Genomic DNA, 17,244 nt, shown 5'->3' with positions numbered 1-17,244 from the left:
GAACCAGAAGAATGGTTCCTACATGGATAAAACCTGCTAGGTCAGTGCCATTGCCCTCAAGCTCTGACAACTTGGCCAACCAACCAAAACCATGCCTTTTCTTTTCTTTTTTCTTTCTTTGTGTGTGAGTGTGTGTGTGTGTGTGTGTGTGTGTGGGTTTTTTTGCTAGATAATGGGGTTAAGTGACTTGACCAGGGTCACACAGCTATTAAGTGTCAAGTGTTTGAGGCTGGATTTGAACTCAGGTCCTCCTGACTCCAGGGCCAGTGCTCTATCCACTGCACCACCTAGCTGCCCCAGCTATGCCTTTTCTTATAGAAAAATTATGGATTGGGCCTGAAAGTTTTTAAGAGTCCATGATTCCAATTCTGAGTAAGAAGAGACTGTTCTACATGACCACTTCATCAATTATTACTTATAAGCTTTCCTAATTACACCTTAAAGAAAACATCTTGAGACAACTAGGTAGCACGGTGGAGAAAGCACCCTTGGAGTCAGGAGGACCTGAGTTTAAGTCTGTTCTCAGACTCATAACACTGGCTGTGTGACTCTAGGCAAGTCACTTACCCCCAACTGCCTTGCCAAAAAAAGACATCTTTATGTAGTCTTTCTTTTGAAGCTAAGAAAGCTGGTGATGGAGCTATCTCAGTCTCCCTAATCATTTTGTATCTTAACCAAGCTTATTTGTGGTGGTCTATATTTCTAATAACAAAATCTGTAATACTTTAATAATTAAACAGCTAAAAGGTAGGAGGGATTGTTGATCATCATCAACTATCCTGTTATCCAATGTAACTTTTATAGTTTTCACAGCAATTGAAGTTCATCAGCTGGCATAGGTCAGTTGGGTACATAGTTTCTGGCAATCTGTTGTCTCCTATGCTGTTACTGCTCTGAGGCCTCCCCTTGCATTCTGCTCTATGCTCCATAGCTCTCTAATCCCCAATCTGCCAAATGGGTTGACAGTCTTGGTCTTCTCTTGGAACACTGCTCTTGGATTCTCTTTTCTCCATTATGCATCAAATCGCAGCAAACGACCATGCCTTGGATTTTAAAATGACCCATCTTGCTTCCCCCTTGGCATCTCTACCTCTGCTATTTTTATTCAATTATTCTTATGGCCAACAACTTCTTGGCTTGCCTTGGGACTTTGTCTTAAATGACTCCACCCATCTCTCCAGACAAAGCATAGGTTCTCAAAGTGGGAGATACTGCCCCCTGAGGGGTGCTGGAATGATCAGGGGTGGGAGGGGTGGTAGTAGCTTTGGGTACAATTGTGGGGCATTGAATAAAAATAAGGGGGCCATGGAAGCATAAGGAAGGAAAAGAAAATTTTGAAAAACTGCTCATACATGTTTCATCTGTTGTATAACAGAGTTAAAGTTATAGTGATTACATTGTTTTCCAAATAAACACACAAAATGCAAATTAAAACTGATTAGTGGTCAAGTCCACCAACAGGTCTTAACAAGCAAATGTTGGCAGGTGAACATGTCGCGCATTGTTAGGAAGACCAGTATCCAGGAATATGTTTTGTAATGACTTGTTTACAACATGATACTATACGGTTACATGATGGAATATTGCAACTATCATAATTTCAATGCAGGAAAAAACCCTCAAATTTACAATAAATTATTAAATTTAAGATGCATCATTTTTTAAAAATATTTTATATTTTTTGAAATGATGCAAATTTCAAAAAATATATATATATTAAAAGGTTAAAGAAAGTAGATTTCTGGGGGAGGAGAGGGGACTTAGTAATTTTTTTAAAAGGGAGTGGTAGACCAAATAAGTTTGGGAACCTCTGATCCAAAGTATTGTCCAGGCTTGGGCCTGACTGTTGCCTTGTACTTGTAACTTGTAAGACTTGTAACACCATGAATTTCTGCTTGTTCTCATTTTAGCTTAGACTAGAGGTTCTTAACTGGGGTCTCTGGACTTGGGGTAAGTGTGTATGTATGTGCGTGTGTGTGTGTGTGTGTGTGTGTGTGTGTGTGTGTGTATGTCCAAGTCCAGCAACTGTGTCTATGTCTATACACACACACATACATAAATGTGTGTATATACACACATACCTATATTATGTGTATAAGTATATATAGTATGTGCATATAGGAATATATATATGTATGTGTATATATTTGTATACACATGCATAAATATATATATATAAAACTGTATTTTAATATAATTGGTTTCCTTGATAACTTTGTTATTTTATTTTATGCATTTAAAAACATTTAGAGAAGGGATTCATAAGCTTCACCAGACTGCCAAAAGGGTTCGTGACCCAAAAAGGCTTCTTCATCACTTCAAAGCTATGCCCCAAAGTATTGGTAAAGGTGTTTAATGCCAAAATGCCAGTGAGTAAAGGAGTGAATTCTCTTCAATGGAAACATGAATTCATATGAATCTGTCCCTTTTACAGACTGAATCCTCAAAAATGAGGCAGATCCTGACCAGGATTTAAATAATTTTTTAAAAAAGGTCTTTCCTCCCAAATTTATACCAAGAACAAGATGATTGAGGAAATCCTTAAGGAAACCTGGGAAAAGAGATAAAATTCCCAAGTAGCAAAATCTTACTAATTCAGATTAGTGTGGAGGAGTATTCAATTTAGTGAAAAGCTGAATTGTGGACTTACTTAAAGAAATATACTTTTGCTTATTTCTAAAACATGTTTAGTGGCAACAAAGTACTCCTCCACTGAGCTCCTTAAGGTCTTACTTTACCAAATACATAGGAACAATTTACAAAAGATTAATCAATTCTGTCCACACAGACACTTCTGAAATTATTGGAAAGTCTGTTCTCTTCAATATTTGTTTTAAATTCTCTTCTAATTCTGTTTTCTATTAATTTGGATTATGAAGAAGGATTACCAACAAAAGCTTTACCAGTTGACCTCCTGTTTGAATTTCACAAATAATGATTTTGTAATGGCTCTCAATTAATGACCCTAAACTGTTGGTTTCTGAATTCCAAAGGAAAATAAGTTTGAATATGTACCTCTACCAATTGTAGGAGGGTTTTCTCGTGTTCAGACTTCAGCAACAATTCATTGTCCTCTCCCTTGAAGTTATCCCGATAGTGTCTCCTGTTATAAGGAACTCTCAAACTCTGGAGAACACCAATCTTATTTTCTAATAGGCGGAACTGTAAGCTCTGGAAACCTGATGCTGGAGATAAGTATTCTCTTTGAGAACAAATTGGAAGGGAGAAAAAAAAAAGAGAAATAAATAAACTGACAGACTGACATTACAAATCACTGAAATAGTTTCCCATGAGCTGCTTTCAGATTTCCTCTCATAAGGAATGTTCATCAATGGCTCAACAAGTTATGGTATATGATTGTGATGGAATACAATTGTGCTATAAGAAATGACGAGCAGTATGATCTCAGAAAAACCTGTAAAGACTTATACAAACTGATACAAAGTGAAGTGAGCAGAACAGGAGAACATTGTACAGAGTAACAGTAAAATTGTACAATGATCAGCTGTGCATGACTTAGCTATTCTCAGTAATACAATGATCCAAGATAATTTCAAAGGACTCATGATGAAAAATGCTATCTGCCTCTAGAGAAAGAATTGATGGGGTCTGAATGCAAATCAACTCATACTATTTTTCACTTTATTTTTGCGTTTTTTTTTTCCTTTTTGGGGGGGGTCTGTGTCTTTTTTTACAAACATGAGTAATATGGAAATATGTTTTGCATGATTGTACATGTATAACCTATATCAAATTACTTGCCATTTTAGAGAGCACAGAGGGAAAAAAACGGAAATTTGGATTACAAAATTTTTAAAAATGAATGTTAAAAATTGTTTTTACATGTAACTGGGGAAAAAATAAAGCATTATTCAAAAAAAAAGATTTCCTCTCACAGAGATTTTCAAGCATTGGAGTCATTATCTGTCTGGGGCACTGTCTTTCTTTACTAGAAATAGGGAAATAAAATAGGTCATATGGTAAAGGGGACAAGATGCAGAACATAGAGTCAAAAGGGCCAGGTTCAAGTACTGGCTTTGCCGCTTAATAGTTTGGAGGTCCTCTCTCCCTCCCAGCTCCAAACTGAAAGGAAAATAAAAAAGCTTTGAGAAAATCTAATGAGGCTTAAAGTCCTAAATGGTTCTAAGACTAGATCCTAAAAACCCAGATACTCCAAAAGGAGTATCTATTCTGATTTTAAGCAAGCCAGAAATTATCTAGCCCTTGGTTTCCTTATTTATAAAATCAAGATTGTAACATTACACTAGTTTCTTTATAGAATGGTTTAGGAGACTCAGGGAGATGATATAAGTGAAACACTTTGGAAACCATGAAACACTATAAAAATCCTGCTATTAGTACTCCTTTCAGTCATACAAACACACACACACACACACAATATGTATGTGTAAATGTATCTATATATATATATATACATACATATAATGTGTATGTATGTATATGTGTGTGTATAAAAAGAAGGCACATAATAATCTTTGCAGGGAATTTGAAGATGCGTGAACTCAAGAATGACCTTCTCTGAACACTGCTTTAAAACACCTTATTCTAAAGAGAACTCAGTTAACAAATATACCTTATCTCATGCGTCAATGTGTATACAATCATGGCTCCTTCCTAATATAGGGCCTTACAGGTTAAGTACTTCATGAATGCTTAATTATACTGAATTTAATAAGACCCTGATTGTGGTTTGTTTGTTTTTTTTTTTGATTTTCAATGGATGCAGAAGGAGAAAAAGTAGATTATTGTTTATTGAAATATATATATATTCACATATGTATGTGTATATATACACACATACATACATACACACACACATACATACACATACTTGTATGAACGTTTATGAAAGAATATTACCCTTCTGGAATAGAAGTTTGGAATTCTGTGACCAAAGTTCCCTTGGCTTCCATAGCCCCCCCCGCAAAAAAAAGCTGAACAGTTATTCATTACTTTATATCTATACAAATAATATTATGTGGTATTACCAACTGACAAATTAGTGGCACGTATGGCTTGCTGTGCACCTTAAGCAGATAACCATTATCAAGCAGGAAATGCTTGATAAATGAATGAATGAATCCAAATTGACTTAGACATTGTCTAAAATTCCCCACAAATTAAGTAACCATCAGTTGATTTTGAGCATGTTGAACCACAGTATCCAGTCTTACACCAAACATGATGTCTGTGCACTTTACCCTTTGCCCTTATGAAATGTACTAAAACTTTATTTTTTTGGGGGGGGGGAGAATTGTTACACAATTTGATCTCCTCCCATCACTACTTCCTCCAGGCTTGGCAGCTAGATTACACTGTGGATATAGCTCTGGGCTGGGAGTCAGGAAGAGCTGAGTTCATATTTGGCAACTCATTTAACTTCTGTCTGCCTCAGTCTCCTTATCTGCAAAATGGGGTAATAACCTACCAGGGTTGTTGTGAGGATCAAACAAGAGATTTGTAAAAACACTTAGCCCAGTGCCTAGCACATAGGAGATACTTAATAAATGCTTGTTTCTCTCTTTTTCTTCCTTCCTAATAACTTGTTTATAAACATTATCATAGTCATGGATTTCAGAGAATAAAATGTGTAGAATTTTTCCACTAATTTTTAAATATTTGTCAAATATTCTCAAATTGCGTAGTGACAAAACATTCATCGGTATCACAGGAGTATTTTTTCATATTCATTTATAATATATACTTGATTAGTTGTTTCCCCAGAACAAAAATAATAATAGTTTAAATTAAGATATGAGATAAATGTAAACTCATTTTGAGGTCCAAAATATCAACTTCATAGGTACAAGATGGGAGAGTTAATTTAGGTTGCCTAAGAATAAAGATTTAATATAATATTAAATTATTAAATCAAATCACTAAATCAAATCATTAAATTAAATTATTAAATTAAATTAAAATATTTTAATATAAATAAAAATAAAGGGTTTTAGTATACTAAAGCTTTAGACAAGACAAGAACAAGTGATGTGGTAGTCGAAAATATTAATATTATCTTAGATAACATTTAAAGAGGATAGCACCCTGAATAAGGGAATTAATAGTGCACTGCCCTGGTCAGACTCTGAAGCATTGCATTCTTTTCTTGGTACTTTACTTTGAAAAGGAAATTGGAAAGCTAGAAAGCAACCAGAGGAGAGAAAGCAGGATGTTTAATGGTTATGAGTTCATACCAAATGGGAAATTATTGAAGGAAATGGAAATGTTTAACCTGGAAAAGCAATGAATTAGGGGGGGATGTGATAGCTATGTTTCCAAATTTGAAGGAAAGGCTGTTATGCGGAATTAGATGTTGCTGCTTCATGCCTGAGGGCAACAATGAGTGGACGTTGTGGAAACACACACCTAGGCTTCAAGTAAGAAGAATCTTCATAATAATTAGAGCTCTCCAAAAGTGGCATGGGTTGTTTTGAGAAATAATGGATTGTCCCTCACAAGAGGACAAGGAAAAGCTGGACAAGGAAAGGCAGATATGTTGTTAAGTGATTTTATTCAGCTGTAGCTTAAACTGGATGAAAACTGCATTCCCTTTGAACTCTGAGATGCCATGATACATCCAGCTTATAGAGTACTTCCTTTGGACCCTGTGAGGCCATAGTTCTTTGCTTATTTGATTTTTAACGGATAAGGAGGGAAGAATCTGAACCTGTGATATCACTCGTACAGAGAACCCTCAGTAAAGACACATTCACAACCACTGTACAACTCTCCTCTGCAATTAAAAAATGGCTTATGACCTTGAGAAGTTAAGTGACCTGTCCCGTGACAAGGGTAAAATTTGAATCTCGGTTTTCCTGACCTGAAGGAAGTCTCCCTATTCACTATGCCAAGACGACTATCAATGAAGCCAGGAACATTGTTTCCATTTCACAAATGACAAAATTGAGGATTAAAGAGATTTTATAGACACAGATGGTAAATACCACAGAAAATAGTGATAGAACTGGGCCTCAAAAATCAGATCTTTTCACTCTAAATCCAGTGCTTTCCAAAATACAACTATGCCACCTTCACACAAATGCTCTCTTCTTGCAGATTGGATTAGAAGGCAAATATCCAGAAAGTTTAAAAAAAAATTAAGAAACACATACCTGAAGTCATTGAAGTCCAATGCTGTCATAGTTTCCAAAATTGAAAATTGTTGTACAAGTAGCTTCAATATCACTGAAATTCGATGTATTCTTGTAACAACCTTAAGCATATTCCTTTCATCTCTTACCTGATAGTTAAGGAATAAAATCAGGATTAAACAAATGCAATTTCTGGAAAATAAATACTTAATTAAAATTAGCACATTTGTCATGAACTTACTCTCCATTCATAAGAAGGCTACTTAGAATTCTGGAGTTTTAAGATACAATCCAAGGTTCTTGTGCATGTGTGTAGGGAATGTGTATGAATGACAGACACACTATTAAGTTGTTAAAATAGACGTGCTCATTATGAGTTTAAAATTTAAAATATCAGAAAATTATACTGAGGCAAGTAATCTCTAAAGTAAATCTTAAGGGGCAGCTAAGTGCAATGGATAGAGCACTGGCCCTGGATTGAGGAGGATCTGAGTTCAAATCCGGCCTCAGATACATAACACTCACTAGCTGTGTGACTCTGGGCAAGTCACTTACCCCCAATTGCCTCACCAAAAAAATAAATAAATAAATAAATAAATGAAACTTAATATTGTGCCCCACCCAACTGAACAAAAAACCCACTTATCCATTATTGACACCATATCCTTTAGTGAACGTCAATGAGCAACCTGCCAAGACAGAAAGCCTTACATACCACTGTATTTTAAGTTTATGCTCATTCTTACCCATCCTCACCCTGGGATATATCTGTGAGAGAGAATGACTATGGTGTTGAAGATGATTTGTAACTACTTTTCTTTGCTGTGTGACCTTGGGCAAGTCACTTAGTTTCTTCAACTATAAAATGGGGGTAGTAATAGCACTTACTGGGGGCAGCTAGGTAGCGCAGTGGATAGAGCATCGGCCCTGGATTCAGGAGGACCTGAGTTCAAATCTGGCCTCAGACACATAACACTTACTAGCTGTGTGACCCTCGGTAACCACTTACCCCCATTGCCTAGCAAAAAACAAAAACAAACAAACAAAGCACCTACCTCTCAGGGTTGTTGTGAGGATTAAATGAGATAGTATTTGTTAAAGTGCTTGGCACAGTGCCTGGCACATAGTAGTAATTGTATAAAAGTTAGCTATTATTAATAATATATTACTATGGCATTTTAGTAAATGCCAGGAAAGAAAGAAGGCTAGAAGGATGGAAGGAAGGAAGAAAGGAAAGAAAGAAGGAAAGCAGGAAGGAAGGAAGGAAGGAAAGAAGGAAGGAAGGAAGGAAGGAAGGAAGGAAGGAAGGAAGGAAGGAAACCTCCTCCATAAAAAGTAAGCTCACTGATAGCAGGAACTGTTTCCTTTCTGTCTTTGATTCTTGTCCCCTTAATTCAATGACCTGTGTTGCTTAATAAATGGTTGGTGAATGAGTAGGAAAGCAGAGCTTCCACTGACTTCAAAGAGTATTTCCCTTGGAGTTTAACCTCAAAGAATAGGTAGCAAAGTAAGATCATAAATAGTAACATTGATGCTGAAATGATGATGATGATAAGTGGTTGCATGTTGCTGGTTACAGAACTTGGAGTCCAGTGATTTGCGTTTGAAGCCTGGTTTAGATCCTTCACTAGGTGATCATGATACCCCTCAAGTTTCACCACCATCATCTGAAAAGTGGAAAGCATAATGCTAGCCCTGCCTTCTACAGGGTTAATATTACAAAGAAAGACCTCTACAAACCTTAATGTGGTATAAACAGGTAAGGGACTATAATCATTTTAGCTTAGGGAAATGTAAAATGTGGTTTCTGGGTAAAGAATAAAGAAAAACTCGATTGTTTTTTTTTTCAATCATTTCGATATCTGTTAGAGCCAATATTTCTGATAATTAATGAAATAAGGATCCTGTCATCATTTTAGTTATCCCAGTAGAAAGTTTTTGGAATGGGTTCCCTAGCCTATCTCATTTTTCCTTTTTCACATTTATTTATAGCCCAAAAGAGATTCAGATTCAATGTATACCATGTGGATAAACTGCCATTGACTCACAATAACTACATGACTCTTGGCAAGTCACCTCATTTTCAGTATCTCCAGGTTCTCTAGCCTGTCCCTTAAGATAATAAATTAGAGACAGGCTATAGTTCTGCATTAGTGGAAGGAATTTCCATATAAGAATTTCCTTCCATCAATGACAGGTTAAGATGCCTCTGACCTTCCTCAGCTAAGTCAGAATTTGAGGTGTCTGGGTGACCTTGATGTAAGAAAAATAGGCATGGTAAATCTCTGGATGATAGAATAACAAAGACAAACTAGTATAGTAGCTGGTTGTTTTGGGGTTTTTTTGGGTGGGGGAGAGGAGTGGCATTTAAAATAGAACCCGCTACACTCAGCTTGCTATGCTTTAAAATGAAATATGCTTTTTGAGACCAATAAACTCAAATGTCACATTCATTGAAATCAAGAAAAATAACCATAAAAACAACAATAACAAAAATATGCTTAAAAGTCAAACAGGCCTGTGTTTGACTTAGCTAAATCAAACAGGGTCAAGTTCATTTATATAACCCCCACATTTCAAAGTGCACAGATAGCCAACATGCATGCTCTTGTTGGAGGGGATCCAAGCCTAAGCAAATTCCTAGGAGTAAAGTAATCATGCATATGCTATTCCTGGAAGCTATCCTTCATTCTGGAATTTCTATTTTCAAGGCAATTTGTCACTAAAATTTGTGTGTCCGGATAATTACCTAACGAATGAATATTTGAGAGAGTCCAAGAGTGCAAAGAACTATGTCACTGGCAGCTTGTGTAGGAATACCACTCACCTTGCCTGACTCCCTCCATTCTCGTTGGACAGGTCTGTACTACACTGACAACTTCCTTTTCCTTTTTTTGAAATGACATGTTTGGCTCCTCTACCATTGAATTATCACATAAACTCCATTTTGAATATGTCCTTACACTTTTTATGCCAAACACAAGCTTCTCAAAGAATCTCAGAGCAAACAGGGATCTTGGAGGTTATCTAACCCAACTCATAACTGAGCCGGCATCTCCTTTGCCGTATCCCCAGCAAGTGGTCATCCAGTTTCTACTCAAAGACCTTTAGTGATGGGGGTCCCTACAGCCTCCCAAAGCAGCCATTTCTACCTTGGAATAGAGTGATAGACCTGAGTATTAGAAAAATATTTCCTTAAATGGAAATGCATAAGGAGACACTTGGTGGATATCTCAGTGGTTAGAAAGCAAGCTGGCCTGGAGTCAGGAAGACGCTGGTTCAAGTTCCAACTCTGAGATATACTGATGGTGTAATACTAGGCAAGTTACTTCATCTCTCTGTGTCCTCAGGAAGCTCTCTAAAATTGCAAATCACAGGACATTGGCCAGTCTCCACTGATAAATTATCATAAAGTATTCCCTACACCAAGGGTGATGAACCTGTGGCCTCCAGGCTACATGTGGCCCTCTAGGTCCTCAAGTGCGGCCCTTTGACTGAATTCAAATTTCACAGAACAGAGAGTCACACTTGAGGACTTAGAGAACTTCATGTGGCCTTGAGGCCACAAGTTTCCCACCCCTGCCCTACATCAATGAAATTACAGGTCTAGCCCCACCCCCCAAAAAAAAAGTAAAAGAAAAAAGAAAAAATCTTTGGTAGAGATCAACAGCATCGAGGGAATACGAGTTTTGTTTGAGAGAAACAGAAAGGGGGGCAGCTAGGTGGCACAGTGGACAGAGCACCAGCCCTGAAGTCAGGAGTACCTGAGTTCAAATCCAGACTCAAACCAAAACACTTGACACTTACTAGCTGTGTAACCCTGGGCAAGTCACTTAACCCCAACTGCCTCAAAAAACAAACAAACAAGCAAACAAAAGAGAGAGAGAAGCAGAAAGATCTAGGAAAGGGGATATGAAAAGTTAAGTAATTTTAGAGCAGAGAGAAAAATTTAGGGACGTGACTGGTAGACAGATGCTGCCATAGTTTGAAAAGGGAAGAGAGAAGGGTACAAGGAGAAGGCAGGGAGGCACCAGAGGCAAACCTGCTACTTAAGAATATATCCTAGAGCTATCTCTTAGATAGGGGTTCATTTCCTCCCCTTGCTTTCCCTTTCTCAACTTTCTCCTTCTCTAAGTCCCATATTCTTCCTTTTTGCTTTTCTTCTTTCTCCTTCTTCAGTTCTGCATTATTCCCTGTTCCTAGGACCTAGACCCCAGGATTAGTCCTGTTTGTCCTAGTTCAACTATTAGTACCTGGCTCAAGCATTTGATTCAATGAATGTTTATTCAACACTTATTATTCACAAGTTATTGAGCTTTTATGGGTCAACCTGGAAGCTTAAAGATCATTTCTGGCATTGTTCTATGGGAAAACGTATTCCAAATAAGTCTCAAGCCAAGAACAAAGGTCTAACGGGTTTAGGAGTTGATCCACAGTGCCGCTTCAGGCCACTGAGGCATTTATTTCCCTGAAATTCCATTATGCCCAAGCAAAGCTATTAGGGTCCCTAGAAGGAAACTGAAGCAACTTTTAGGGCTAGACAGTAGAATGGTCACTAGAAAAGCCTAACACAACAATCAGACTTGTTTATTTGTTAAGAAGGACAGATGATCCTTTTAACTAATCCCAAACAGTTTTATGTTAAGTAGTGGAATATAAGCTCCTTGAAGTCAGTCATAGTTTTGTCTTCGGCCTTTGAATGCCCTAGCTTCTCTTGCCAGTGCTTTACATATAGTAAGTACTTAATAAATATTTGTTGGATTAGATTGGTTAAATTTTGCATCCTACTAAATATTTCATAGCCATTCCAAACAAAATAAAATAAAGCACTATACTGAAATAATAGCATAGCATCAATTGGACTTACATGGCCATGTTGAAAAATCTCCCGGACAGAATCTAATTCCCACAGGATTTGCTTAAACCACAGTTCATATGCTGTAATAAGAAAATCATAGTTACTGCCAAGTTATTTGTTTTATTCTTTGACTACATATATACGTATAAAAAAGAGAGAGAGACAGAGAGAGAGAAATAGTATCATTCTATGGCTTTTACATATGCATGAGGTGGGTTTGGGTATAGGGGGGTACAAAGAAAAAAATATCGCACTTAGTGTCCTTATGGGGAAGATGGGAAGAAATCTGCCTTAATGTGGAGTTATCTACCTAACAGATATATAGGGATCAGTGGAGGGCTTTGGAATGTTTAAATGCAAATTATTTAAAAGATACTGTTGGTATTGGAAACAATGCCTCAAAAATCATCAAATTGTGCATACCTTTTGACCCATTGATACTACTACTAGGCCTATATCCCAAAGAGATAAGAAAAAAAAGGAAAGGGTTCTATATGTTTAAAACAACAACAACAACCAAAACCTTTATCAGCTCATTTGGTAGGGCAAAGAACTGGAAACCATCAATTGAGCAAATCAACTGTATGAATATAATTGCATACCATTAAGCCATAAGAAAGGATGAAAAGGATGGTTTCAAAAAACCTGGGAAGACTTATATGAATTGATAGGAGTAAAGTGGGCAGAACCAGGAGAACAATTTTTATAATAGCAACATTTAAGGCAAGCAATTTTCTAAGTCTTTAGAACTCTAATCAATGTAATAGCAACAACTAATTATGATTCCAAAAGACAAATGATGAAGCATGCTACCAACTTCCTGACAGATAGACTCAAGAAGCAGAATGAGATATATGTTTTTAGACATGGCCAATATGAGAATATATGTTGCTTGACTGTACATACTTATTACAACGGTTTTGTTTCTTTTTCTTTCCAGTGGGGGAGGGGTGGGTGAGAGAGAGAAAACAATCCTTGTCAATTTAAAAATAAAATAAAAGTTACAAAAAAGTATTAATGGTTAGTTCTTATCTAGAATTCTGCAGACAGCAAGCAAAAGGAACATAATGCTAGGTATTTCCTTAGAAGTGAAGTCTTATTAATTCTTTGCTTGTCTCTGATAACGTTATTCATACTGATCCAGTATGAGATCTGTCTTCATATGGGAAGTATGTTTAATTTTAAAGTTTCCACCTTAACTCTGATTCTTGCCAAAGCAATACTAATTAAGAAGGAAAACAATAACAACTAAAAAAGTCAAACAACTAAAAAATAGTTTTTACCTGATTCATAATTCTATGAATCAAGAATTTATTAGAAAAATCTAGTTATAATTTTCATTGCAAAATTAAAAGGAATTATTTCTTTGAAATGAGGAAATATTTGAATGCAAATGGAATACACACAAGTAAGTACCTGCAGCCTTTGTATTCAAATATTAACTTTGTATAGAAGCTGGATATTTGGGGGCAGCTAGGTGGTGCAGTAGATAGAGCACCAGTCCTGGAGTCAGGAGGACCTGAGTTCAAATCTGACCTCAGACACTTAGTAGCTGTGTGACCCTGGACAAGTGACTTAATCCTCATTGCCTCCTTAAAAAAAAGAAGAAGCTATGTATTTGTTGTGAGGTGAACAAGCTTCCGTGATGCTGATCAAGAAAGGTTTCCAGCCCCAGCCCTCAACATTTCTTGTATTAGCTCTGAAATGGTGAAAGTCTTGTTATTTAGACAAGGATGGCATGTTAATCATTAATATATAATATATCAATCATTAACATATTAGTAAACTTTGGTCTGGTAGATTTTAAACAGTCAGTCATCTAAAGTGACCCTTGAGGGAATGAGACAAGGGACTGGTAGATTTCTATGGAGGGAAAATAGATAAATAAATCTGAAGTGAAAGTGAAGTGTCATAGGGGATAGAGAACTATCTTTCAAGTCAGGAAGAGCTGTACCGAAGCGTCGCTTCTCTTACATACTAACTGAGGAAGCCTGGACAAATGATGGTCTCCCTCGGTATCCCAAGCAATTTCCTAAAATTATAACTTTCAGAGAAGGCGCCAACCTCTATCTGTAGAGGGAAATTCCTATATGGATGAAATAATAAATGAGGTCTGAAATCTGTAATGTGGACTCCATATGGAACATCTCGGCATAATTTCTGGAGCTGGGGTAGGGAATGAGAGTGGGGAGGTGGAAGTGGACTGAATGAGAGCACAGAGCCCCTTTAAGTGGTGAAAGGCACTGGAAGGAAAGAGGATGCTAAAGTTAACCTTTATATCTTTCGCAATTTTGCCTAGAGCCAGGCTTGCATATGACTCCATAGTATTTTCCTAAATAAATTTGAAGCCATCTATCACCATTTCCTTAGAACGTAGTTTCACAAATAACCAAACTGGAAAATTAAAAAATCTCATTTCTTTATGAATATTGGAGTTGGGGTCTTACCACTAAGTTAAGGGGTAAAATAAATAGTCATTCATAAGCAGACCTTCAGGTGTCCTGTAGCATACATGGATCGCTATTGTAAACCTACAGAGAGAGACTCTTGGGGGATTTACATGGCAGTGAAATTCACATCCAGACATTTAAAATGGGAGAGATTCAAGTCTGTAGAGCCTCCCAACGTTCTTCTCTCTTCCACCAATGAAACTATATTTGTACTCCTCACTGATGTAATTGGAGTGATGGGAAGGACCATGTACCATGAAAGTTTTGGTTCACACTTCCTTCTGCAGCTTACCTTGATGGGTAATAATGAAAAGATGTTCATCATGGATCTTATTTCCTCTCTTTTCACTCTGAAGTTCTTGGGCATCCAAAACTTTTTCCAGCTTTGACAAAAAGATCATGAGAATCATTTTGCTATCCCACAACACACTCATGGTCAAATTTGAAAAGACACAACAATGAAAAGCATGTAAGTATTTTCAAAATCCAACTGGTCTTTAGGAATTGAACCTACTTTTCTCTGCATTGACCATGCTCGAACAATGGTCTCTTCATCAAATGGAATTGAACTATATTTTGTTTTTAAATGTAAATAGCACAAATATGTCTTTGCCATTTTTTTTTCATTCTTCCTAACAATGCTCATTATGGTGGAACACCATTAGGAAACCCATTAATTGACCTGTTCAGATATATCACATGATAAAAGCTTGAGAATTTGATGTACTTTATTCCTGTCCCCTGATTCCAGCTTAATAAAGGAGTTTCACAGTTATTCTAACTGAGCCTGGGAATACTGCAAGTAAGCTTATAAAATAATCAACCTGCTCTTCCAAGGAAAATAATGGAGAAAATCATTTACAGAAATGTTTCTTTATCTGTCAAGTCACAATTAAGCACCCACTTTGGTCCAGGTGCTGTGCTAGGTGCTAAGGAGACAAGGACAAAAATAAGAAGTCCCTGTCTCTATCCTGAAGGGAATAGGAAAGGAGAATGATGGATGTTAGAGCATCCATAGGTGAGGAAACAGAAACCCAAGCTCACTTACTCCTCATCTATTACTTTCGTACTGTGGCAGAATCTAACATGTAAGATCATGAGAGTGAGAGTTGGAAAGCACCTCACAGAGACTATTTAATCTAATCCCTCACTCTAGATTTGAAGAGATAGAGGTGCAGACAGGTGATGGAATTTGTCATGGTCACACTGGTAGTTAGTCATAGCTAGTTAGTAGTTACACTGGCAGAGTCAGAATTTTTACCAGGGTCTCCTGACCAAATCCAGTATTCTTATCATTTGCTACCCTACCTGCTTCTTATTTTCCCAATGCTTACCAGATGCTTAATCTCATTACTTGAAAACCAAAGAGTTTTGAGAAGATTGAATCTTCAAGGTTAGTGAATAGTTTCACTATCCTTGCCTTTAGGCAGAAAATCTCAAAGAAGAACTGGTTTCTGTGAACTGGACAGGGATTTATTGACAAAACCATGTTTGCATAAATTGGGCAATACTTACTCCCTTTTACTTTAGCAATCTGTCTATTTATAATTTTAAACATTTCTGTGATGTATCAATACAGTGAGCTTTGCTGTTGCATGACTGTAATTTTCCATTTCTATGGCATCCCAGACTTGTATAAGGTGGGTGTATGTACATCTCTGCCTGAAAGATGCCTAGTTCTCACTGACTACCAATAGGTCAATTACTTCATGCTATTAGATTGCTGCCTTGTATTTCCATTTGCTTGTCTTGGTCAAGATGCCTCTTAGATGAAGTTTGGGAGTAGATTTCCAAGCTTTGTGTGTGTCTATATGTTTCTGTGGGTGCATGTGTAACTAACACCTGGAGTATAAGAAAGCACACATTTGAAGAAAAGGGGTCTTTCTTGTTGACTTAGCTCTAGAGGCTATTTTATGTCTAGCTGTTTGGTGGCTAAGATAGGAAAGCAAGCAAAAAGCCGTAGCCATGTAGAACACCTAAACTTGGCACTTACATGTAGGTAGTTTCCATAGACAAGTCCTCCTTTACTGGCTTTATTCATTCCAGCCTGTGATTTGTCTTCTTCGTTGTCTTCCAGGTGTAGTTTGTTCCAAGCATATCTAGGAAGTCAATAAATAAGGAAGAAAGAAAAGGAAAGTGGGAGAGAGGGAAGAGAGAAAGTAGAGGACAGGATAGGAAAGAGAAGAGAAATAGAGAGAGATAGAGAAAGATGGAAGAGGAGGAGGAGGAGGAGGAAGAGGAGGAGGAGGAGGAGGAGGAGGAGAAGGAGAAGGAGGAGAAGACCTTTACTAATTTAGCTAGTTAAAGCTCTTAAGATTCATCCCATGACTTTTAAGATTGTAAAGCCAATGCACTCATTAAATGAGAAAATTAAGCCAGAGTTTATTTATTTAGCAGTCTAAGCTTTCCCACTTCATCTTCCTTAACCATTCAAAGTGGTCACAGAGTTGGTGTCACTCTTTACTCACCCAATACCATTTGCTAAAAAGGGACACCCACTCATGGTGACAATTTGGTCTCTTAAAAGCAATTGACTGTTTCAGTTCTGGAATGATATCCTCATTGACCCAGGTGTATCACAGCTATCTTTTATGTACCTTGCTCACCCAGCAGCAGCCAATCACCTCTGTGCCAGTTACTTGTCCACTCCTATCACTTAGAACTGCAGTAGCTGAGCAAGAATCATATGGTTTTAAAGCTGCAACATCCCAATAGCTGATATGAAGTGGATTTGTAGTGTTACTTATTTTTTTAATAGTGAAAAAAATGTTGCATTTAGATTGTATCATTTTACAATGGGCATCAGAAAAGTTCTTTACTTGGA

At 37.1% G+C, this 17,244-nt stretch overlaps 1 protein-coding gene across 1 annotated transcript in view; it reads right to left on the bottom strand.

The window, feature by feature from the left end:
• TDO2 (tryptophan 2,3-dioxygenase) overlaps window positions 1-16,976 on the bottom strand; it is a 28,951-nt gene extending 11,975 nt beyond the window's left edge. The window contains exons 1-6 of the mRNA XM_027866857.1: window positions 16,889-16,976; window positions 16,414-16,519; window positions 14,713-14,803; window positions 11,980-12,050; window positions 7,134-7,261; window positions 3,016-3,202 (exon numbers count right to left, since the gene is read on the bottom strand). Of these exons, the coding sequence (XP_027722658.1) occupies window positions 3,016-3,202; window positions 7,134-7,261; window positions 11,980-12,050; window positions 14,713-14,803; window positions 16,414-16,519; window positions 16,889-16,923 (618 nt within the window). The 5' untranslated portion in view covers window positions 16,924-16,976. The remainder of the gene's footprint in view (window positions 1-3,015; window positions 3,203-7,133; window positions 7,262-11,979; window positions 12,051-14,712; window positions 14,804-16,413; window positions 16,520-16,888) is intronic.
• Between the last annotated feature and the right edge of the window lie 268 nt (window positions 16,977-17,244).

This window comes from Vombatus ursinus, unplaced genomic scaffold, assembly GCF_900497805.2.
Source record: "Vombatus ursinus unplaced genomic scaffold, bare-nosed wombat genome assembly UNPS02014784.1, whole genome shotgun sequence".
NCBI lineage: Eukaryota > Metazoa > Chordata > Mammalia > Diprotodontia > Vombatidae > Vombatus > Vombatus ursinus.
Note: the sequence above shows the minus strand (reverse complement) of the source record. Positions and strands in the feature narration are given on the sequence as shown.